General features: G+C 43.5%; 1 protein-coding gene across 5 annotated transcripts in view; it reads right to left on the bottom strand.

The window, feature by feature from the left end:
* dysf (dysferlin, limb girdle muscular dystrophy 2B (autosomal recessive)) overlaps nucleotides 1-26225 on the bottom strand; it is a 73764-nt gene that overhangs the window by 16905 nt on the left and 30634 nt on the right. For 3 of the 5 annotated variants that reach the window (XM_076724723.1, XM_076724725.1, XM_076724724.1), the window contains 7 exons: nucleotides 25017-25188; nucleotides 24858-24931; nucleotides 15992-16051; nucleotides 7412-7510; nucleotides 1673-1801; nucleotides 1163-1318; nucleotides 949-1040 (listed from right to left, as the gene is read on the bottom strand). In XM_076724723.1, coding sequence (XP_076580838.1) covers nucleotides 949-1040; nucleotides 1163-1318; nucleotides 1673-1801; nucleotides 7412-7510; nucleotides 15992-16051; nucleotides 24858-24931; nucleotides 25017-25188 — 782 coding nt within the window. The remainder of the gene's footprint in view (nucleotides 1-948; nucleotides 1041-1162; nucleotides 1319-1672; nucleotides 1802-7411; nucleotides 7511-15991; nucleotides 16052-24857; nucleotides 24932-25016; nucleotides 25189-26225) is intronic. The other 2 variants (XM_076724721.1, XM_076724722.1) reach the window with 1 other exon arrangement.

Genomic DNA, 26225 nt, shown 5'->3' with positions numbered 1-26225 from the left:
ACCTGAGACAGTTTGTATTTATTACGAGCGACGCCTGCAGGTACGTTTATTTTTTACAGTGTGAAGGACAAAACACGCTTTCATTATATTTTAAACACCGTCTTCTTCCAGTGACCTGCCTCGATTTTTATTTGTTCAAGCTGACTGCAAGAAGGAAGAGACGTCAACTGCCGGGTGAGTTAGATTGACTTTTAACAGGAGAGAGAGAGAGACGTGCTTTCAGTTCACCAAATGTTCTGACACTTTTCAGGTGTTTGTAAATTGTTGTGCTACGACAGTGAGTTAATTTAGCTGTAGCCTTCGATACCGGATAGATGTTTTGTCCGTCACCTGCTGCTGAACAACCTCCGTACCATGACGGGCGTGCTGTGATTGGTCCAGACTTCAGCCTAATAAAAACTGTTTTTTAATTTTTGAGAAAGGAAAACATGTTTTTAGTCTTAATTGTGTATTAAATGTTAATAATTTAAAATTAAAGTTAAGAAAAACATATGTTCCAGAGTTGCTGGAGGAGCTGGAGATACGGGACACGAACGCAGACTGTGGACTAAAAGTATAAAACGCCTTAAAGAGCAACTTAACGCCTTGTTTTAGCTTGAACACGACATCCTCACATATTCATGCTCCCAAACCCAGAGCCCAGGAGCGAGGGGGGAGCACGGACCCTTTTCTGTGGGTTCATACGAGCGAATTCCCCCCGAAATCTCTGCTGCTCTGAAGGCGAACAGGCTGAATCCAAACGTCCACCATCTGAAACTGCAGACCGACCCCACGTGGACTCTGTTTATATGTCACGTGTTGTGTTCACGGTCGCATCACGTCATCGGGGACGTGGGATGGACTGGACTCTCTCCTGGGAACATGCCTGCACAGTCTGCAAGTTCAGGGACGTCTGGACGTCTGGGTTCAGCCGCAGACCGACAGACAGCTCAAAGGGACGGTACGTACTTTCCAAAGACCGGGTCCAGTGTGCAGGGGATGTAGTTTTCATGGTCGTTAATGGTCTGTTTCCCCAAAGTGATCTTCACGTAGGGGTCACACTGAAAACACAGAGCAGGAAACAAACTTTATCCATCAAATTTTTAGCGTCCTCATCATGAAAACAACAACCGGACCCTCTTCTGCCCACCCAGCTGTCGCTCTCTCCCCCCTCCCTTCGTACCTTCCCGTTGGTGTCTTTGGGCTGCAGTCCCTGAGCCTGGATGACGTAGACTCGGACCAAACACTCCTCGATGCCGTTGGGAGGAAGCTTTCTGAACTGTCGGGGGGGCGTGGGGGCGGACGGGTCGTCCGGCAGCGGGTAGATCTTAAACATGCCCTGGTTAAAGAGGGGATTGAGGGGTCAAAGCAGACACAGCGACAGAGGAGAACATTAAGAGGGCAGACCCGACACTGTGCTAAAGATCAAACTATCCAACAGTGAGTAAAGCAGTTAAAACACGCTTCACCTCCAAAAGTGAAAACTTTAAAATGCTGCTTGCGTCTTACAGCATCAGTACTAATATTTCAAAAATACAATACAGGTGATATTGTATCTCTGAAAAGAGCCTTTCTGCCCAACAAGTACTTTTACTTTAATACTTTTGAGCTTTTACTTCAGTGAAATCTATACAAACAATAAACACTGTTTAAATCTTTTATACGCGGCAGCAGAACGAAACACTTTTCCTACCTTGAACTCTCCCACGACTGAAGGATCCTCTCCTTCATCCTGAGTCTTTCCTCTGAGAAGCTTGAAAGTCTGACAGAAATCGGAGAGACCCTCGAAATCTTCCACCTTCTCCAGCTCGCAGTCGTACACCTGAGGAAGAGGAGGGAGAACGTGATTGTGCATGCATGAACGTCTTTTACAGCGTGGTGCTCATGAGAGTATGATGTTTAAACAGAAGCACACACACACACACACACTGGAGTTTGCATCAGAATCGTCTTTATTTAATGATCTTTATCAGCTTTCCCACAGAGCACACACACATTACTCTACACGGCGTCGTGGCCGAGGACCGGCCACTTTAATTCTGCTGCTGTTGGATCTAAACTCGAGCCAAAAGCTACTCAACACGATATTACAGTCGCGCTGCAGGGGCGCTGGCACGAGCCGAGCGAGTCTGGGCAGGGACGACGATGTGTCAAAAGCACAAAAAGATTCATTCGTTTTCATTAGCCATGTTTGTTTACATCAGTCGCACACATTCCCTCATTCTGCTCCTATCGCAGCTCTGCGCCGCTCGCTGCGAAGGCGAACCCTTGGAGCTGGAAACAGTGGTTCACTTCAGCGTCGGGCCAACACAGCCAGCAGCGCTGGACGAAGCGAAACTGCAAGACTATCAACAGGAGAGGGGGAAAATGAGGATTCACTGCATCCCCCCGTAATTAGCCAATAAGCAAAGCCGCAATCTCAATATTATCATTACAACACATAATTTTGCAGAATACAGCTGTCATTTCTTATACCATGTACAATTTGTGGTTTGTAAGTTATGTACACACTTGGGATTCTGGTGCAGTTTCATCTTCCACTGAAACGTCTTTGTAATTAAACAAAGGGAACAAAGAGGCTAGTTAGGGGAGAGAGATGAGGAGCAAGAGGGAGGAGGGAGATGAGAGGAATGGAGGGTATATGGTCTAAGATTTGGGTGGAGAAGGGGTGAAAGAGTTGGAAAAGCAGGGTGAGGACTGGGGGGGAGGAACAGGACAAAGAGAGAGTGATGAGGGGGGATGATGTAAACCAAAAGAGAGGTCTGGAAACAGTGGTTCATTTCACTACTCCAACACCAAACCCAGTACCGAGGGAGAGGGGAGACGAAAGGAGACGCGAGAAGGTTTCGACAGAGCGCGAGGGGTTGATATACGACACGAGCAGAGAAAGACTGACCTCCTCCTTCCTTCAGCACACATCCACAGAGAGTTAGACGATAAGATTCACACCACCTTTGTGTCTCTACTGTAAACATGACGCTAACTTAGCTTAGCACAAAGAACAAAGCCTTGATGCCAATTCGTCCCAGTGGTCACTCTCCCAAAAAGCATTTCCCCATAGACTCCCATTATAAGAGAGACATCTGTATAACTGTTGATAGGACCCGAAGTCATTTATCACTCTTTGCATTATCATAATTTACTCCAAACGGTAGAACGCTAGAAAAACTTCTACGAATTTAACAAACGAGACACACGTTAGTTAAATTCGTACAGAAACCAAAGTGTGATTTGCTGCCTTCCTTCCCAAGAGTCAGAGACTGTGAAGTCATACTTTAAAGGCAGAAATCAACGAAACATTTTACGAACATTTCACCGTTTTCCTGCCTGGTGTTTAAGGCTTTTTACACGAGCAGAGTTGCATTATTTAATGTCAACTGACCCCATAGCACAAACGAATGTGAGGAAAATGCAGCTTTTCTGGTGATTAACATGCATTCACTCTTGGAAACAGGACACGGCCTGATCCCGATTCATCCACCTGTGATGATGCGGGTCGAGATGCGGTCTTACGTAGAAAACAACAAGTGTTTTGACATGTCAGGTTGGGAGAGTTTCACCAATCCTGAAGTGAAGTAGATTCATGCAACTTCGCAGAGGGAAAAGAAAGAGAAACTTTCCATCAGATCTGCCGATTTACTGATGTACTCTGGCAATCTCCACGATGTTAGAGGGGAAATAAGAAAATAATGAAACCTAATAATCAATCTTTCCCTTCAAGATTCAACAGAATGACTCATCGTGCACTTCTTTCACTGGGAATAGTAGAATATTACTTTCTAAAATATTATATATTTATAAAATATTATCCATGGAAAGGTGAAGCTGAGGCTGAGGAGGTTAGAGGTGTGAAAGCCTTAAAGAAAGCTTGGATGATGCAAATGAAAGACAAGTCTGGAAACACTGGCTCACTGGAATACAGCAAATCCCAAACCGCCTGCACCAAACCCAGTACCAGGGGAGAAAGTGAAAGGAGGGAGGAGGTGAAAAGGGAGGGCAAGGGGTGAAACAAGTCGAAAGAAGGATGGAAACAGCAGCGTCTTTGTGACAGAAGCAAAACTTGCAAATTCTAGGAAGAAAGGAGGGAGAGGAGGAGGAGAGGAAGGAGGTTGAAGGCAGAACAGGAGGAGACGAGAGGTGAGGAGGGGGTGAGAGTGGGAAAGGAGAGGGGTGAGGCAAGGACAGAGAGCTTCTGACTTTACTGAAGGTGGAGGCAGGAGATTCAAACGGACAGACGAGAGAAGAAGGTGATGCTGCGCAGGTTCAGGCTAGAAAACAGGAAGTAGAAAAGAAAACTGGGTTTTCAGGTGACGTGATGTAACACCTGGCAGCCATTTTGAAGGTCAGCAGCTCTTCTTCATGATCTATTTTATATTGAGAACATTTTCAAACATCTTAATGAGCTTAAGTACTGTTTAGCTAACAGTCACGGTCTAGCTAACATATCTGGCAGCAGCTAGCATTAGCCACCTGTCTGGCAACACTTCGCACTGCTAGCTAACACTTTGTAGCATCTAGCTTACTGCGACTGGTCTCGGTTGCAGGCTCTCTCAGCCAAGAGTGAGATTTACACTTTCAGAGGATCATGAATGAACCTCAACAAACCCACTTCGAAATCCTAGAAGTCTCACAGAGTCTGCTGAAAACTACCAAGAGCTAACATCTGTCTTGATTGGAGACATTTTCTTGCAGGGTACAGATTTTTCAAAAGTGGTCCAGAAGAGAAAATTACTTTTTTTTTTCCAGAAAAAATATGAAGAATTTCTTCTGTTATGAGAACTATTCACTTTAACCAGAATCTGCAGTTTAAAGAAGTAATTCTGCGTAATTTTCTTTCTCAAAAAGTTGTTTTAGTATATCAAGATTTAGCAGAAAGAGTTCGTTCTCTTATCTGACAATTTGCTCGCTGAAATGAGTCTCTTCAGCGATCTCTCATTCGCTGAACTGTTATGATATATTTAGCCATTTCCATAGCTCATTTTCTAGCAGACCTCCATGATGGCGCCAGACGAGAGTGCTAAAGTGCTGATGCAACTGCAGCAGCAGGAGGAGATGGAAACAGAAACAGAAAGGTGACAGAAAAGGAGGCGACAGCAGAGTTGAGGCTGAGAGGAAAGGTGAGGATATTAAGAGAGGGAGTTTACCTCGGGTCAGAGCGAGGCTGGAAACTGCGTCTCTGCTGACAGTAGCAACCCAAAGACTGTCGAAGGGCAGAGGGAAGAAGAGGAGGTAGGGGGGCGAAGAGAAAGGAGGTGGCAGCGCGGGGTGACAGGAAGGTAAAGGAGGTTGGAAAGGTTGGAAACAGTGGCTCATTTCCCTGTGACAGTAGCAGATCTGACTAAAGAGGCTGTCAAAGGAAAGAGAGGAACAGGAGAGCGGAGGAGAGAAGAGGAGGGAGGGAATAAATAAGAAGGAGGCGTTGGCACGGAGTAGGTGGAGGCGAGGAGACGAGGAGAGGGTGAAACCGAGGCAAAGCGACGATGGAACCAGTGGCTCATTGGTCATTTCGCTCGTTTCCATCCAACTGTCAAGTGAATTTCGAGCAAAGTTTTGAAATGTCGCAAAAACTCAAAGGCGACTTAGATGTGTTTCCATCAGCAGGGGTGAAACCATTTAATAAGCTTCCTGCGTGAAGAAAATACACCCACTAGATGGCTCAGTGGAAAGAGCCTTTCAAGGGTCAATGACGATTGGGCAAGATGTTATTGTTCTCTACTGTGCCATTTAGCTTGAGCCACATTTTATTGTTTTCATCTGAAGAACGACAAAGATTTGTACTCTTAGATTGCAGCGTGTCGGACGTGGCCTGTCTGGAACATGTCTGCTAGTCAGAAGGTAATTTTAAGTACTTTTACACGAGGGTGAACTGTACCTGTAACAAACCTTCATGTTAAAGCTTCTCACACCAGGTACAAAATCAAAATCTTACTTTTAAGCTCTTGCACAGCCTTTGTATTACGTACATGTGAGGACATTAGCCAACAAGTAGAATTAGTGTTGCAAACCAAACCAGAAGGTCTATGATGGAAGAGAAAGGACGTAAAAGAAGCGGAGAGGCCAGAGTTAAAGCCGCCTCGCTGATGTGAAATGGCTTTCAAGGGAGAGGTTAGAGGTCTAATTTAAGAGTAATAAAAAAAGGGCAAATTCTGACATGATTAGTCATTTGTTTGGGCATCAGACAAGAAGAGTGACGTGTGCTTTGAGTCCCGGTGGAAGGAAAGGTCGGCATTTGGGCCGAGAGAATCGGGATAAGGGTTGAGCAGAGCGTGGGCGATGGCGGAGGGGCTCCTGGGATGACGGGTGAACCGTGGCAGACTCTGAAAGAACGAGCCTAAAGACAGACGTGGACGGCGGCTGACGTGATCCCTCGTCTCGGCCTCGCCAACATCGCAGAGCGGCCTTTTCTCTGAATCCGTCCCACTGCGGCGTTCGCGAGGCGAATTCAACACGGATGAGTCATCGGAGTCGTTCGGAAAATGGGCCGGAATGTCACGGCGCCGGAGGACAGGAGGACGGGGCATGAGAAGAGAGGGGGAGGAAGGGACGGACGGAGGGACGCAGTGACGGAGGAGACTGGCAGGAGGACAAATATGTGATTTAAATGGTGAAGTTTGGGGCAATGAGCAAAACATTTTAAGAAAATGGAACAAAGGGCTGCACTGTCTCCACCTTCATGTTGTCCTCCGTCACCCTCCACCTTCAGTCCTTTGTTTCTTTATCTTTACCGTCCTCATGTGATTTTTTTTTTTTTCCCCTTTTCTGTGACGTTTTCTCACCGACAGATGCGCTCAAATCTGATTTTGGCCTAGATTTGTATTTCCAGACACACACACAGGTCAGTTCATGCAGAGCATCACTCAACTGGACAAACACACAAATATTAGAGCCACTAAAACTAATTACAACTTATTAATCTGCTCATTATTTTCATCGTAGCCCATCTTAAAACTGTTAAACATCAACTAAAAAAATAAATTAATACAGAAAAAGAATGACAATAGTACATGTAATGGGTGAAAACTCCCTGTTAGCTCAGAATGCATAATTAGCTGTTAGCATGTAGCGATCAACCAATGCTGCCAATGCCCATATCACGCTATGGGCAAGTGCTAACTTTGTGTAGCCTGTTAGCATTATCTCTGCTATTAGCTGCCTTTTTTCATTGGAAGTAGTAAAATGTGAGGATGAGTGTCATGTACAAATTTACCACCAGGAAGTAATTTTACTGGCTTACAGCTAGCAGCTAGTTGTTTCTAAATAAAGTATCATGACACGTTATTTGTTTAAGGTGTATAATGAGCAAATATTTGTGTGTGTGTGACCTGATCATTGACTTAACACACTTGTTTCTTATTCACTACACATGGATGAAAACACTCACACTACACACACACTTTAATACGGACAGAACATTAAACACACACTCTCTTACCTTCAGTGTGTCCAAGCCTCTCTCCAGGTATGTCCCGTACTTGTTTTTCTCCCCAGTGGAGGCGTAGAATTTACTCCACCAGTCCGTGAACTCCTCTTCCTGTTGGTCACACATTCAGAGGTCAGAGGTCGGCAGGTTAGCGATGGACCGGAGGTGCTGAATCTGAACAGATCTACAAACTGAAGCTCATTCAAAGGCTCAGATGAAAATAACTGAAGCTTTTAAACCTGTTGGTCTGCTGTGTTTGCAGAGTATTTAATTCAATTTTGTGTTTTTCTCAAATATTCATGCATCCAAACTGTGTATGTCTGTCATTTTCCTAAAATGACTGCATTAGGTTAAACTCCACGTCGTCTTTACTTTCACACAAGCTGAGAAAAATAACCTCAAAGTTTATTTCCTGTTTCACTAAACTCTCCGTGGCGACTGAGGTGGATCCTTCATCCCCGATGAGCTTGATTTTGCTTAACATTTTAACTCCGGTGATGACCTTTGACCTTTAAAACACATGAAAAGCCCTTCAGTGAGTGCCTTTGCAGAGCAGCGCACCGCCGGGCTCAGAAATAACCCGCTTTTCATGATTTTTCCAATGATCGCATAGCAATGTGGAGTTCGCCAACTCACGTCAACACAAGTAAAAATTGCCTCTGGTGGCTGCATGGCATTAAGGTCATGGTATATGGGTGTTCTGAGGCAATGGAAACGGGTAACATGAGGATGGGAACAGGCACAAAGTGGACAAAACCAACACTGGCATCAGGAAAAACATGCTATGGCACAAAAACAAAAACAGTCGCAAAGTGTATGTTTATGTATGAGTGACGAGAATCCCTCCGCTCCGAGCTCTTTTCCATCGTTTCTCTCTCAGACGAACATATTCAGCGAGCACAGAAAGATTTAGAGCTATTGTCTGTTTTCACTTGTTATATATCTATTAAACTGGGGCAGATAAGATAAAAAAAGAAGATCAGGTTCAGGCAACAACTGTGACCTCTGGAGTTCAGCTTATAGAGAGCCAACGTGTTCCAGAGGTACCAAAACTCCTTCAGTAACTGAAAATCCAGAAATCCAGAAAATACCAGCAGGAAGGAGACGGAGAGATTACAGGTAAAAAGGTGAAAAGACACTTGAAAAAGACGTTTGGGCGGATTTTATGGACATGGATGAAACGGTAACGTTAAGTACCCACGTTCAGTTATGTTCAGTCCAGACTTTCAAAATAAAGCTCGCTGAAAAACATTTCAGGAGACGGTTGCACAGGAACTCCATTCTCCTCCTGTAAAACCCTGTGACTGACACGTCCTGATGTGGACTTTCTTGCTCCTTATGCTACGTTTGTCCTTCCTGGTTTGAAAGTCGTGCTCAGTGTCACGGCAAAAACCGAACATTTGAGTCCACATGCACGGATCTAATAGAGGAAATTTGTGACTATAGTAGGAACTGCCCTGATTCTGGGCTGGTGGTGGAGCCGATATGTCTTAGAAAATGGAAAGTAAATCCCAAGAGCTTATTTTTGTGTTTTTAGAAAGACAGACAGGCGAAATGCTGAATGATGCACATCATGACTTCTGCTCTGTATACATGTTCAGTCTGTCCTCATCATCTAAACAGAACGCATAAAAAAAAAGTCTAAATTCTTGCAAAAGATATAGCAAAAAAGCAGTTTTTATAGAAAAAATACTCATTTTTTTCAGAGGTGATATGATGCAGTTAACACAAGAATGATGTCACTGGAAACTTTACCAAAATGACACCATTAAGACACAGACACACACCATCCACCGCTGCATTCTGCGACCTCTCACTCAGCTTAAAGCAGCAAAACTTTATCACTCATGAGATTAAACACAACGAGCTCGAAAACTTACCCACTGTAACATCTAGTGTGAGCGCGAGCAGTGAAAGGCAGGTCAGACAGACATGTGATTTCATCATTCACTGTACGCTCCATCAGCATAAACACAGCAACGCTGACAAAATGTGACCACACACTAGAATAACAGGATTAAACCACATTTTAAGTAGCTTTTCAACACATTTCGTAATACTTATTCTCATTACACATTCGGGGTTTCATTCCAAAATGAAACATACACCATTTGAAAAAAAAAGAAGAAATAAATCCCTCTATTACAAAATGACTGCTGGCATGAAAGTAAAGGCCGTTAAAGTCTTACTATTACAGCCATGAGTCATCCTGAGGCCGGCGCTCACAATGTCGTTCTGTTTTGGGGGATAAAATATATTTGTTTTTGAAATGTTGACTGATGGCTTTTTGTGGTTTGGATACGAGTCACTTTGATTTATATGATATGATTTTTGGGGGGATATATAACATCTTTGAATGAAACCCTGTTATGTGTTTTTATCAAGACGTTTTCCTCAAGTATGAAGCGGCCTCATCCATCAAATTTACTAAAAGTCTGTTCACATTGGCAACGCCGAGCGCTCTGTTTAAACATTCGTGTTTGAGCGTTTTCTCACAGAAATAAAAACTTGCTCTGTCGGAGTGTGTGTTTGTGTGTGTTTGTGTGTGTTTGTGTGTGTGTGTGTGTGTTTCCAGCGGCCCATTGGCCCTGACGCAGCGAGGAAACAACGACTACAAAGATGGAGAATACAGAGGGGACAGATCAAACTACCAGGCTGCCCCTTCACACACACACACACACACACACACACACACACACACACACACACACACACAAACACACATTTCAGCCCCGCCCTGCAACCTTCAACCCTCTGAGGAACACTCCGGCTTAAAACACACTCATGACGCATGTACCACTTTTTCCTTTGTGTGTGTGTGTGTGTGTGTGTGTGTGTGTGTGTGTGTGTGTGTGTGGACATAAATGTAGAACAAAAGTGCTCTTATGGCACTGGGTTGGTGTGGAATCCCCTTTCTCCTACTTCCCACAGACTCACACACACTTATAACCGAGAGGCTAAAACTATGGAATTCCTCATTTTCCAAAGTGGCAGCATGGCATGGAAAAGGGCAGCACGTGGAGTTTAACTAGGACATGGCACACACACGCCTGCACGGCGCTGAGCGTCTGGTGTGTGTTAATGTGCCCTCTGTGTGCAGCCGGTGCCAAGCATTGATGACAGGGGCGCCAGAAAGTGTGTGTGCGTGCCCGCTGGTGTGTGTGTCAAGGTGTGTTCAATCACGACTCCCGGTTCAGACAGATTAAGGCAGTCAGCGGAGCGTTCCAGGCTGCGGTGGGTATTTAGTACACGCTCAAGGGATCGAACACACGCATAAACTCAAACACACATGCGGCGGTCTGTTCAGGGTGTCAGTGTGGTTTGCAGCCTATCATTACGCCCTGCAGGGAAAGCCAGGCTAACCAAACCAGACTGGCACTGCCAAGAACTCTGCGAGCAGAGCGACTGGATTTACATAAGAGCTCTGAGTTGCTTCATAAATGCTTCGTGTGGGGAAATCCCTTCCACAGAAGTGTCAGAGGTCAGAGGTCAAAGCCGCAAGCCTGACGCTGGAAGAGGCTGCACAGCGAGACGATCCGGACGCACTGAGACCAAAGCTGAGCGCAGTTTGTTGACTCATAAGGTCAATTTATCCCCAGGAAGTTGCTCTCAAACAGCTGACAAAGTGTGAACACCACTGATGATCTGCGACAAGTTCCAGGATGCTAAAGTTTACAGTACGGGCGGTGGTACTTCACTTGACCTCACATGACGGACGGCTGGAAAACAGAGTGCAAAGTTCTTGGTAAATACAGGTGGGACTAAAGTTGAGTCTTGGAGAGGTGCTGAGCCACCACAAGCCTCCAGCTTCGTTTGTCCTCGTCATAGATTCTCCAACCGTGTGAAACTCTACCGGAGGATTGCATCGCTTCTCCCTTCACCGCAGAACGACACAAACAAGGGTTTTTCTGGACGACATCATTTCTCTGTGCCCTCCAAAACTGTGCTACTGGAAAATAGATGTTTCATGACGTGACAGCACTATGGTTAAGGTTTGGTTAAGTTTAGGCACAAAAAACTTACTTAGGTTTGGGGAAATACTGTGGTTTGGGGTGAAAATGACGACTTTGTTTAGGTAAGGGCACCTTCATCTTCATGGTTCCAATAATAACCACGTGGTTAAGGTTAAAGAACAACTGTGGTGAGGCTTTAAGAACAAGCGTTCACTGTAGGTTGGAAATGGAAACGAACACAGATCTCCCGCCTTAAAGTCTGATGTATTATTGTCTCGTCCATCTGCCCAGAACTCCTCCTTACGAAGACTTTGTGGTTTGTCCTGTCATAATGGTTAAAATCAACTGAGTTAAGATCTGATGACTGTGGAGGTCATAACATCATGGGTCAGACTCCCATTAGGTTCATAGTCATAGTCACCCATTTGTAGATCCATGCACCCTGTGATTAACTGAACCAACCTGAATTGAGAGGTTGGATGCTTTGAAGAGAAATCCGTGAACCATTGGGTCATTCTTCCCCAAACCTGTCCTGATTTTCTTTGACTGGACTCTGCATCTCCAAAATAAACCGGCCAATGTAAAGACTGGAATAGATGCTTCAGCAGAGCTGTTTGTGTGTATTTGTCAATCCCTCCACTGTGGTTTCAAGGCAGAGCACCAAACCTCAAGTAAAAATCTGTGGCATTTTTACATAAATAAATGTCTTCTTTGCTATCACTGATTGACATTACACAGTAGTGACTCGATCTATATCCAGTTCCTGAAGGATTTTCCAGTTGCTGTTCTGCACTCATGCTGCCTGGCAGCTATTTTCTTTGAAAATTCTTGAGGTTGAGGAAATAATGCATGCCAGATTTCTGGATAGTTTGGAATAACCTAAATAATTATGAGGGTGGTAGAATTAGCAGTGATAGCCACCACTGAATCGTGGAAGAACTGTCACTTTAAAGATCCACTGATCAGCAGTTTACTTTAAAAATAATCCTCAGTCTGAACAGTATATCCACCAATGACACCTCCTGAAGCTCTGACCGGAGGGTTTTTTCTTCTAGAAAGCACCTGGTGACATCTCTCTACCTTTTCAAACTGGCTTCAAACTGGGCTAAACGTGGGAAACAGTGAAGACTTTAAGGCATCTAGGTACTTTAGACCCACTGTATCAAACGCATTATGGCTAAGATTCAAATGTGACGCAGGTCCGGACTGCTTCATATCTAAAATATGGTCTCAACATTAAAAAATAGTCTCTAAAATGTTGAAACAATGCTTACACATACCCCATCGAGAAGTCTTGCAAATTACCAGTCGATTACTACATAGACTATCAAAACAAATACCCAACAACCGACGGCTGTTTTTGCGTAACATTTAATGATTGTTAACTCTGACGGATCCGGTAGGCTCGAGTCGGGCTTGCAAGGCTAACGATGGACTAAAAGCAATGCACCCAGAAGTGCATGTACACATTCGGATGACAGTCTGGGCAGCAAATATGTGCAGCATTCAGATTCTGGAGGTGAACAGCAGCTTACATCAGTCTGCGGCTGAAATTAGCAGAACAAGAAAAACAACAATGATTTAGTAAGATATTTTGACATCTTGTTTCTGGTCGCAGTGTCATTATAGGGCCATAAAAGTGTGTTTCATAAACCCTCAAAAATGCCACAAAGTCACCTGGCATGAAGCCATTTCAGTTAGTTTTCCTGGTTCGAGAGGAGCCAGGGAGGATTTATGGAACTAGCGGCAAACTACAACGTTTTCAGAGTGGGATTATAACCAAAGTTGACTAGTTTTTGGAGACGAAACAGAATCGTTTTGATGAGAATGAATGGAAGAGCGGAGACGCAGCACAACCACAGTTTTTGACGGGGCACAAATTTATAGAAAACATGTCACCAATGGAAAACATAAACACAGAAACCACATTATATGGAAGTGACTTTCAAATGCAGCTACCTTAAGGATTAAAGAAAAAAGTCAGGGGGAAGGCCGGTTTGATCCATGACAAATACTGCCATCAAGCCTGGATGCTGCACATGAAATGTGACATACAATGTTCATTTTCCATCTGAGCGACGTTAGATCTCAAATATCTCGAAGGGGGGTCGGTGCCTCCGAGGTTTGAGGAGCCATGACGCTACTGACAGCCGATCTTCTTAAACTTTTCCAACTCTGAAACCGAATCTGACTGATCCGCTTTGGAAGCCGCTGTGCTGAGCGCACACTCCGCTGCAGTAATCTGGTAATCATCAGACATACGCCCATGACCCGTTTTTTGGTTGCGACCCAGAGATTAAGAAGCCAGGATTTACGGCACATGAGAGAGCAAGCTTTCTTTTCCTGGTGCCACGAGATATTAGTCCACCCTCTTTTTCCTCGTTTCAGTCAAACTCTTTCTGATTCCTTTGCTTCCCTCTGCTTCTCTTTAAGTCACTTTGTCCCTCCTTAACCCTCTCTCTCATTTATCCATGCCTCCCTCGGCCTTTAGTAGCTGTCTGCTTACAGAGAGTTGTGGTATAGAGGATCTATAGCAGCTCTGTTGACTTTGGCCCGGGCCAGACCGAAAGCTGAGCCTTTAATTTGACTGGTTTCAATATCTGACCCTTAATAAAACAAATATCTTTGTTTGGAGAGAAAGAAATCACCCCCAATTACTGTCGAGCGCAGAGGGAGGCAGTACTACTGGATGTGTGTATTTGTGTGTAGTCTGGTCCAGGTCAGGCTAAGTCCTCAAATTGACCTGGCTTAAATAAATAAAATGGAAGATTGTAACAAGGAGCGTGGACTCCCTTTCAAATCTGGGATCAGATTTCTTCTGCAACCACACGGCTCGGCGTGTGCCGCTCTCTGAAGCCTTGACTTCTTCGCTAGAGAGTATTTTCCTGATCCGCGACCAAAAAAGCAAAAAGTAAAAAGTCTCTCGTTTCATCCCACAGCGAAAGAAAGCACAATTTTCTTATTCTTTATCTCACTCGTTCCAGATCAAAACCTCATCTGTCTGCAGCCAGACCGATCCGTGAGTGTCTTACTTAAAATAAACTGGATCTAAAATTACTTCTCTGCTACTGTCGACATTCTTGCGAGTAAAGCACAGTGTGGTTTACTATGAACATGAGGAATTAATTTAAAGAATCACATGTGTGTTTGCATGATTTAGTGCCTCATACAAGTCATGCAACATTTTCATGTGTGTATTTGAACTACAGGTCCAGGCAGCCGTTGGTTTATATTCATTTCTGTATGTATGAAACTCAGTTAGGTAATTGTTCATAACAATGAACCTCAAGTCTGAATTCATTTTACAGTACATCATATTACCACTGTGTGGTAATACTGCACAGTTTAAAGGAATAGTTTGACATTTTGGGAAATACACTTATTTGCTGTCTTGCTCAGAGTAAGAAAATCTATACCACTCTCATGACTGTTAGCTTAGCTTAGCTTAGCACAAAGACTGGAAACAGGTGGAAACAGCTAGCCTTGCTCTTCCTTGTCATCACCAACCAACAGCAAGCAGCAGATTTTGTTACCGTTGGTTGGAGCAAAGCGTTATCGCACCGTGACGTCACCCATTGGTCTGTGGACTACTGTTCTGAAGCCTCGAGTTTGTCATTTTGGCCATCGCCATCTTGGATTTTTGGAACCAGAAGTGACCATATTAGGACCTGATTTAAGGAAAGCCAGTCGATTATTTCAAATGTGATTTTACACGTTTGTTATCTGGAGATACACGTCAGCGCTGGAAAAATATATTAGTGCATAAATATCGGTTGATTTAAAACACGGTCCGTCCTGTCTGAACGTTCTTCCTGCTGTGGGATGAGGGCATTAAATCTAATGTCAGAAGGTGTACAGCTGCCTTGTGTTTGCACAAGTTTTTCGGCTTCATGAACTGCACACATCAGATATCTGTTCTGTGTCAGACTTTACGTATCGTTAGCCGCGTCTCGTTTGGGACTGCCTCATGACCAGACGGGACTTTAAGTAGTCGAGCCCTCGACAAGAGGTACCGCAGGCTTGACGTTCAGCGTGATGGATAACACGACTTAATTTTTCAAACAGAGAGATGCATGGAAACCAAAGTCTGCCTCAAAAAATAGAAAAAATACGTACAAATGTATAAATGGCGGTAGCACAGTGATATAAAGTATTTGTAATTTGTAGTGAATCGCCAAAAAAAAGGTAATACCATTCGGGCAAATTACAATGCTTTGGTTGTATTCCTCCGCCAACCAGTCAGGTTTACATCCATGTGTGTTCAGGCTCAAATAATACATGCAGTGAAGACTCAGAAGGAATTTAACAAAACCACCTGAAGGTCAATATCAGCACAAAGAAAACGGTCAAATGTGACATGAATGTATTTTATGTAAGTGGATACAAATGTCTATTTATGTCTTTAAATGTTGCCAATGTGAACAGATCTGGAACGAGCATCAGCTTTAATGTCTCACTAACATCACCAACACGCGAAAACGATTATGGAAGACAGGAAGTTAGGACAACGAGGAAAGAAAAGTTCTGCATCAGTAAATTTGATGGATGTTAACAAATCAAGGCATAAAACAGGCGAATGGAAAGTTTGACAGTCTGGTTAACGTCAAAGTGTGAATGAAATGATGAGCGTGTTACCTACATGAAGGCTGGAACTAGAGGCTGAAAGGTTAATGATAGCGGAACTGGCTCCATCTGCAAGCTACGAGACAGATCCACACACACAAAACACACATTATAATGTTAGCTGTTAGGGTTAGCCACAATATTAGCATCCAATATAATAAACAGGGAAACACTTTAAATGATTTCATATAATCTGTCCAAAATGTTAGTAATAAACGTCAGCACACTTTAACACGAACATCGGACATATTAGTGACTCAAACACAGAAACATCGTCGTCACGTCTTTTCTCAATTCATCAAAAACCTCGAGTCCAGAACTGTTTTGTGAGGCGAAAACTGAGCGTGGCGCCTTGAACTTTAACATATTCGTTCTCTGGGAGGTCGCCGGTCTCGGCGAAGTGCCGACAGCGGAGCTCGCTTAAGGCTGATCGGAGCCCAGATTAGAAAGACAAAGAGCTCATATGAGGTCACGGAGGAGCTGAGCACATGGAGGAGCAGGGGAGGAGGACAGGGAGGGGGAGGAGGACAGGGAGGGGGAGGAGGACAGGGAGGGGGAGGAGGACAGGGAGGGGGAGGCAGGGATGCTGTAAAACACCGACCTCAACATGTGCGCACGAGAAACACTTTTTTGGGGATGTCTCAGTCAGTTAATGGAATAGATTTACCCATTACAAAAGTACTAAGGAGTGAAAACTGCTGTATAAAGTGTTCTGCACCTGTAAGGTGAGGTCATGTGACTGACAGAGTACTCAAACACAGCAGTAGGCTACCTTTCAGGGACTGTTAGCTTGTCTACTTGTACTGTAAGAAGGTGAAGAAACACAGAAAACCAGAAATACTCGTATCTTTTTAAGTCAGAGTAGCGGTACCACAGTTTAAAAAAGTACTGACATCAAAATATACTTCAAGTACCAAAAGTAAAAGTGCAGTAGCCCATTTCAGAATAATACATATTACTGGATTATGATAATTGATGCATTCATGTGTTCATCACTCTAACACTTTAAGTCTTATTTTTATCATTTATTTATATTTTCAATATTTTTATGTTAATGTTTATTTTTGTATATATGAATTCCATCTTATTGATATGATGATGTCATCATTAGCTTCTTATATTTTGCATTAATAGTCTGAATCTGGGATCTATTGAGTAACTATCAAATAAACGTAGTGGAGTAAAAAGTACAATCATTTCCTCTTAACTGTAGAGGCAGCAAATGGAAATACTCAAGTACAGTACAAGTACCTCAAAATTGTACTTAAGTACAGCAGTTGAGTAAATGTACTTTCTTTCTTTACTTTCTACGACATAAATGCAACAAACACAGTAACATTAAATACCGTAGATCCGAAATAAGCAGAAGTAAGACATGAAGTATTAAGATTGTACCGAGCACAATGAAACGTTGATCTCGACACCGAAAGAAGCCGATTGAATCAAGCTGTTTCTGCACCCTCCCTCCAAATACGTCTTTCTTTATCAAAACGATTAATCGATCAGTTCTGGTTAAAATAAAACATCCTGCTGTCGCCACAAACTGAACCGATCAGCTAATGTTTCCTGATGTCACAGCACTTTAACTGGATGGAGGCGTTTACATCAGGGTGTGTACACTACTTTCAACACCTCACCTTAGACTCATCTCACACACACACACACACACACACACACACACACACACACACACACACACACACACACACACACGCTGAGCTCATACTGTACATTTTTGGAGCTCCCATGTCACCAAACATTTAATGCCTCCCCGACAAACACAACCAGACAATTGAGCGTTTGCATCAGTGTGAGAGAACGGAAAGTCCCATGATGCCTCCTTATGTTAAATAGTGTGTGCGTCCTCTGTGTGTATGTGTGTGTGTGTGTGTGTGTGTGTATTTGTGTTTATGTGTGTGTGACAGCCAGACAGAGAAAGAGAAACAGCTTTTGACTTCATCGATATAAAATTGTTTTTGGTTTAAAACTCTGCAGAAAGATGTGTGTGTGTGTGTGTGTGTGTGTGTGTGTGTGTGTGTGTGTGTGTGTGTGTGTGCATGCATGTGTGCGAAGCTGTTGTGGCGCCTGTGGGTTAAGGGATAGCAAAGAAGGACGCACAAAGAAATTAAAAGAAAGAAAAAGATTTGAGGATGATGGACGGATCACACAGGGGATGACTGGTCGCTGAACCACAACAGTGAAGAGAGAGAAGAAGAAAAAGAGGAGGATAACATGCCCTTTAATGAGCAACCACATGAAAACGACTGTCAGCGTGATAGATAGAGAAGAAAAGAAGGAACGAGAAAAGGAATTAAAGGGGCAAAGGGGAATGAAGGAGTGGGAGGAGGAAGAGAGAAAAGGGCAGGATGTGGATTGAGATGGCACAAAGGAGTGAAAGAGGAGCAAAATGGAGAGGTGAAAACAGAATGATGGAGGTAAAGAAAGATGAAAAAGAGAGATAAGAGAAGATGACGAGGGTACACAGGTGAAGAGAAAAATGAAACTGAAAGAGGAAGAAAGAAAAAATGGATGAAGGGAAGAAGCGGTGAAAAAGTAGGGATGTAAAGAGAAAAAGATAAAAGATGACGGCAATGAAAGAAGTGATGGAAAGAAAGATGGAGGGATGTAAGGAGTGCAGGGAGTATAGGCAGCACAGAGGGGGAGCACAGATGAGAGGATGGAAGAAAGGAGGGATGGAGGGAGAGATGGAGAAAAAGAGGTCAAGAGGGAGGGAAGGATTGATGGGAGACACAAGGTGATGCAGAAAGGAGTAGAGAGGAGAAAGGGAGGTGTGCACACTGGAAAAGTAGGAGGGAAAAGATGAGGTAAGGAGGAAGGAAGGAGGAAGAAGTGAAAGAGAGGTGAAAGGAAAGAACGGCAGTTTCTGGATGGAAGTACGAAAGGAAGCAGCGAAAGAGGGAAAATTTTGAAGGGAAAATGGCATGAAGAAGGAAACAAGCAAGGACGAAAGGAAGGAAAGAAGGGAAGGAGGGAGGACTAGATGAGCAAGACAGTTGCACAGGGAATAAAAGGAGGGAAGGAAAGAAAGAGGAAGAGGAAGATGCAAGAAAAAGGTAAAAGTAAGAGGACAAGAAAAGAAAGGAAGAGGTATGAATGAAAGAGAGCTGGGGAGGGAGGAGTGAAGGAAGGAAGGAAGAGGCAATAAGGTATGTAGAGAGGAAGGAATGAAAGAAGGATGAAGGGGGTGGATAAGAGGGATGATGGGAGGGAAGGAGTTGCACAGGGAGGAAAGAGGAAGAAAGGAAGAAGTTAGAAAGAGAGAGAGAGAAAGGAGGAAAGATGTGAGGATGGAAGGAGGCAGCAAAGGAAAGAGTGAAAGGAGGAATGGAGAGATTTGTGCAGGATGAGTGTTAAGGAAGGAAGTGAAGATGAAAAGGAAGTAAGAATGAAGTGAGTAGAGGAGGAGGAAAGGAGAGAGGAAAGGATGAAGGAAGTAAAGAGGAGGTGAAAGGAGGGGAGGAGATGAGGAAGGAAGGAGTAGATGAAAAAAGATGGAGGAAGAGCTGTGGTGCGGTCCTGTGGGGATAACAAGACAGAAGACAACTAACGAGGAACAGACTCCCTGTGTTTGTTTAAACGCTGTAACACACACACACACTAACACACACACACACACACACACACACACACACACACACACACACACAAACCACAGGGTCTGTCTTGGATATTGTCGAGGGTCAGATTTTCCCCTTCAGTGATCAACAGGAGGAAGACTTCACTGAGACAAAGGAGAGAGGGAGGAGAAGAGGAGGAGAAAGAATAGGAAGAGGAGGAGAAGATGCCAGAGGAAGGAGAGGAAAAGCAGAAAGGAGAAAGACGAGAAGGAGAGGGGGTGAGAGGTGTGGAAGAGGAGGAGGATCAGGAAGGGGGAAAAGGAAACAAGGAGAGGAGAATAACAGGTAGAGGAGGGGAGAGACAGGGAACAAGGAGAGGAGACAAGGAGATGAGGTGTTAGGGAGGAAGAAAGAAGCAAGGAAGTGAAGAGCAGGAAGAGGAGGAAGATTGACGTTAAAAGAGAGCAAGTAAAGGTGACTGAGGAGAGAATGAAGGAGAAAAAAGGAGGAAAAAGTGAAGGACATCAAAGAGAGAAGCTGCAGGACTCCAGAACAGAAGTATTGAATCATTGGATCCTGAGAGGTCGACAGGAATCACGATCTCGGAATTCTTTCCCAAAAAAATCATTAGCTCTCAGTCTCAGATTCACAGTCTTTGAACCTTACCTCAGGCTCCTTTAAAGGGCCGATCCAGTGGTTTTCCACGTTGTTACCCATTAACTTCAAACGCTGTGCACTTTAAACATCACTGCAGCGCGTTTTCCAAGATCTACAGCTGCCGCTCGTTTTACATCATTACAGCCCAGAACAAACATTAACCAGCAGCAGAGCCCGTAAACGAGTTAGTTAAGCCAAAATGTCAGAATAAGATAATCTTAACTACCTGGAGTCTCTGCTGGCGTTAACGCTTTGTAACCTTTGACAGAACTATGCTAGCTGTTTCCCAGTTTCCAGCCTTTATGCTAAGCTAAGTTAGCTTATAATCGCTTGGCATGAAAAGGCAGATTTTCCCAAATGTCACACTCATGTTCTCGCTGCTTAACGTTAACCAAGCTGGCTCTGAAGCCACTGTAATGAGAGGTTTCGCTGAATTGTTCGATGCTGTTTGCCTTAACGTACCTTAACCGTCATTTTTGTGCCACGACCGCAGTCTTTCCCTAAACATACGGCTATTGGCAGACATTAAACAAACAAGGAGAATTTTAAAAGGTAATTAGGATTTTGCAGAATTATCCAAACTTGATGCACATTTTCATGCCTGTGCATCAGGTTCAAGCCCACGTTTAAATATTATACAGGTTATTAATTAGCATTGCTTTTAAATTAGCTTGTTTTGCTCTAATGACAGAACAATGAATGAACATCGACTGTTGGACTGTCGCCTCTCATTTCGTTATCTCTCGTCTTCACGTCGTCTTTCCTCGGCTCTCTCCATCTTTCTGACAGTAACGTCGCTCTCCCTGAACTCTCCTCTTCTCGCTATTTTTAGCAAACGCAACAACAACATTATAAACACAATAATTAGTTGGGTTTTTTTGATGTTTTTTTAATGGACTTCTGGGACCACAGTTTGATGACAGTGCATTCCTCAGCCTGTCCAGCTCCCTTCAGTCCTTATTGGAACAAATGTGATTACACAAGGATAGCTGCGGTCTGTGTGTGTGTGTGTGTGTGTGTGTGTGTGTGTGTGCATTATTTATGTTTGCCCCCTGAACAGAGTCTATGACAGCCTCATGCAGTCTGCCAAACCAATAAGACCAAATTATGTTGTCTCCTGATTCTATACAATCCTCCATTCACTAATATACACAAAGAAACCATTTAATAGACCACAGTGGTGTGTGTGTGTGTGTGTGTGTTTACATGTAATACTAACATTGTGGGGACCACGTTACAGAGACGCATTGTGGGGACAAATAGCAAATAGCATAAATCCATAAGGTAAATCATGAAATTTTAGGGTGAAGACTTCGTATAAGGTTAGAGTAAGTAGTGGTTATGGCCTCCAGGAAATTAATGTAAGACTATGTCATGTCCCTAAAGCATGAAAGTGATGGTGTGTGTGTTTTAAGCATTTCTCCAGCTCAGAGCTCCTGTGGATGCTGGATATCCTCGGCTGACATATTTGCAAACACATTCAATTATCAGCCCACGGAGCTAATTTAAATTGAAGACATAAAATAACATGAGAGCATTAAATTGTCTCAAGATGACTGTTCTCAGTGCACTCTGCTCAGGAAGCCGCCATGTTGTTGTGGCGTTTTGCCCAAAGTTTTAGTTGAAGTGGTGTTGTGATGGACTTTTTTTTAGCATGAGGGTGAATATTCTGACCTTCTGCGATGTCTGAAAGTCAAACTTTACTTGATTTTCTGCATTCCAGTGCGAATCTAATACCAATTAAAGGAAGGGTTTTGATGGCGGAGTGCCAATTCAGGGAGTCCGCATATGATTGAGAGCTGCTCAGGATTCGTGATTGGTCTCATTATGGTGTTTAACATTAAACTCCTTGAGCGTCGAACTGACTCACTTGGAGATAAGACAGATGACTTTGTCTGTCCCCCGAGGTCTGATGAAGTAAGAGTTGATTCATTTTTCCTGAAACCTCCGCCTCAACCGTATAGTGTTTCTTTCCACGGTGGCTTTTCCATTTCCACATTAAACCGTAGAGCTGTCCACCGAGATACAGCATTAGCGCTGATGACTGAACGTAATCTCTGCAACACTCGTTCCTAACCTGAGAGACGCTTGTTTATGGGTGCAGTTTGACGCGGTAGACGAGTCAAAGAACTGAAATAGACTGATTCAAATATAACGCATGCATTTCACGTCACATTTGGAGGCTGAGAAAACTCAGATATTTCATCATTTGCTAATTGCAGTGTTTCTGTAGTGTCGGTTGTAACGTTTCTCATTTTGAAGCATTTTGCACACGTGTTTGCTCAAACTAGCTCTGATGTTGTCCTTAAACTTTCTACACCAAGAATCCTCCAAATCAAATATCAAACTTTGCTGCGTCCATGCCCTCGAGGAGGTCACATTGAAGCATCTTCTGATCTGCAGCCCTGAATAAATCTGTTTATTAGGTTTGAGCATAAAAACAGTTTTGTTAGCTTTAGGGAAATTTCGTGGTTTGGGCTAAAACAAGTCCTTTGTTCAGGTCAGGGAACGATTGTGGTCGTGGTTTAAAAAAACATTTACTGCCGGTTGGAAGCGAGACACGAACTGCGGTCTCTCATGTTAAAGTCCGATGTTTTGGCGACCGGTCGATCCACCCCGAGTCTCTTTAAAACATCACCTCACTTCCTCCTTCTGTCATAATTTGTGGCTGCTCCGGTTTGGTCGGCAGCACTTTTATCTTCTGCATCGTTTATTACTTTTGAGTTTTACCTCTCCAGGAAAAGATTCAAACTCTTTGATTGAACTGCTTTCAGCTCATCGGTTTAGAAGCTGCACTGAGGGTCACAAGTAGGTTTTTCACATGGGGTCACAAGCAAAAATGGCTGGGAACCACATTTTACTGTTGAAGACTGCTGGTCTTCTCTCTGACCATGACGGCATGTGGATGTGGTGAGCGGCTCGGTCCTCCTTTCAGAGCCACTGTTATTAAGTTTAAAGTCACTATCAATCTTTTCATCTCTGAATTTCGGCTGATACGAGCAAGCTCGCCAGCTGCTAATGAGCACGAGCTTAAGACAACGATGCTCAGAAGTTATGAGTGTCTTACACACAAGATCAGAGGTTCAAAATGTCCTCGTGTGTGCGTGCGTGTTAATGCACGTATCAATCACTTTGTCATATCGCTCCAAACGTAAAGGCTGCTTTGTTGGCCGTATTGGTTTTAGCATGCAAACACTGTTTCATACCGCTGCATGTCTCTCGGTGGGTTACGTGTGGTTAAGTCTGTGGGTTTGAGTCTGAGTGTGTGTGCGCACGATAAACTGAAAATTGTGTGTCTGAAACCAGAGAAATTTGAACAAGGATTAGGTCGATTGGAAAATAGTTTCCACGTTCCTCCAAAAGAAAGAGAGAGAGAGAGAGAAAGAAAGAAAGACAGAAAGAAAGACAAAGAAAGAAAGAAAGAAAGAAAGAAAGACAGAAAGAAAGACAAAGAAAGAAAGAAAGAAAGAAAGACAGGAGGAGTGAAAAGGAAATGTCTTAAACATGGACAGAGGACGTTAATGGTCGGTAAGGAGCACGGGTCTCGTGGTCGCCACGGTAACCACCAACCACAGAGACGGTTGCCATGTCATCATGTCAGATCATGTTTATTTATGCTGCTGGTACCATTGAACACACACACACACACACACACACACACACACACGCAAACACAAATGTTCCCAGTGGAAAGATGAGTGTTTCATATTTGACCTTTCCACTTATTGGTTGTAACACCCCACACCCGAAAATACACACATCTACACACTCGCACAGTTCACATACGCATATAAATAAGAATCAATACGAATGTCATGACACACACACACACACACACACACACACACACACACACACACATTCCTCATACATGCATTTGGAAAATCTCTGGATCACTGGGTATTAAACCACTTACAGTAGGTTCGGCTGTAATGAGGAGCAACTGGGGAACAAAAGTTCAGCTGCAGTTTCTATTTTACCAAACAAACGTTCTTCTGTGAATCTGCTGGTTTGATTTGTTCGATAAACATGATCCCTGCGTCACAATCTAGTGATTATTGATCAGCAGTGGTTATTACCTGGTTCAGCAAATGACAAGAGCCTGATGACGACTTACAGAAGCAAATATGTGATGTTTTTAGATTTGTTATATGTAATTATCTCTCTGTATTGCAGTGTTCACTGTTGGTGGCGGAGTCTGCCATTCCTGTGACGGATCCAAACTGGATTCACAGGAAACAATGCATGCATGTGCTGAACATTTCCTACTGCTTCTCTGCTAAATTTGACCCGATCGCAATAATCAGAATGAGGAGGCTGCAAACTGCATCAGATCTTTAAAAAAATAAATAAGGTTTGGCTGCAAAAATCATCATTTTCACGACAAACTCTGCAAGCAAAACAAATACTCACTACAGCGCTCGATGTGTATTAATCCACAGCCAAAAACAGTCCCTACAGAGGACGAGCTGTTTTTAAAAATGAAGCTATATTTGTGATTCATTTAATAGATGATGAGTAGGAAACAGGCTGAGGGTTACTGTACTGAGAGACGAACACATTGATGCTTTGGTCTTTTCATGGGCTCTGATGAGCTTTGTGCTAACGTGGCATTGTTCACACAGAGCACCTTTAGGATGGTTTTACCTGGTCAGGCATCAGCGGCTCCTCGTCATCGATGTCAATAAACACCTCCTCGCAAATTAAGTTTGGCGTCTCACCTGCAAACACAGCAGAAAGACATTTTTAACATTCAAGATCAGCGTGACTTCATTGCTCGAGGTGTTTATATCATCCGTGTCTTACGTCTCCATCCACTGTCCTCCTCCTCCGCCGGTCGTTCCTCCTCTGGGAGGCACCGATACTCCTCCAGCGACCGAATGGTGCACTGACCGACCACCGGCTTCCTCCCAAACTGACGGTTGTCGATGACCTTGATGACGAGGGGCGGCATGTAGAGCTCCTCACAGGGAAGTCTCTGAGGAAAGATGGAGGGAACAAAAGAGAAAAAGAAAGAAATTTAAAACACACAAACTGCAGCAAATTCAGTTCATTTCAATGGTTTCGCCACCAGTGGATTCATTCATGTGAGTAAATTTGTGCACATTTTTATGTCCACTTCAACTTTGGTGAACTTTGACATGCAGATTTTAAGCGTTGACCAGTAGCTAGCTGCCTTGACAGTGCTGAACTTTGAGGGGATGGAGAGCCAGAGAGTCCAAAATGCAGGAAACTCTCGTAGCTTATTGTTTAAGCTCCTCTGTCAGAGATATTTAAAAGAAGACGACAGTTATGAGGCTGCATTCAATAGTACAAACACGACTTTTCAATCGGTTTGAACTTATTGTTCTGTTAGCGATCAAGCTAGCAAGCTCGCTAGCCTTTTTTCTCCTACAATAACACTTCACTGAATTAAATTATGTTCAGTTTTGAGAACAAAATCTCAGGAGGAAGTAAGTTACAGAGTAAATAGAAAAAAGGAACGAAGCCCTGAGAGCTTTTGTGACTGAGTGGTGCTAGCATGCTCACAACTGGCTAGCGTGTTAGCAGTTAGCTCTCCAGCTACAGCAGTTCACCCACTAGTCTATCATCAAAGTGGAAACTGGAAACTAGTTTCTCCTGTGCTTTCCCCTTTGTAAGAAGTCAAAATGGCTGCCATGAAAAAGATCTACTCCAAATATTGTTTTACAGGATAAACATGTAATTTAGCAAATTTCGCTCAGGGACTGGTGAAGTACATGTTTATCAAATTCACATGACGGCCACAAAGACCAGTGCTGTGATTATATCAACATTATTATTGCTAATGTGCACAGCTACTGAACAGCGTGGTTTTCTGAAACATACCAAAATCTTTACTGCACAGCCCCTTAAACCTGGACTAACGTCTGTCTGTGTTCAATCTGTTATACATCGTATATTTCATACATCTCACAAAGTGTGTCGACAAAGCTGCGGGACACAAACAGACCAGCACTTCAGCACTTACTGTAAATCTCTTACTGCTGCTGATAA

This window comes from Chaetodon auriga, chromosome 24, assembly GCF_051107435.1.
Source record: "Chaetodon auriga isolate fChaAug3 chromosome 24, fChaAug3.hap1, whole genome shotgun sequence".
NCBI classification, from domain to species: Eukaryota; Metazoa; Chordata; class Actinopteri; order Chaetodontiformes; family Chaetodontidae; genus Chaetodon; species Chaetodon auriga.
The sequence above is the reverse complement of the archived record's forward strand: the minus strand, read 5'-3'. Positions and strand labels throughout refer to the sequence as shown.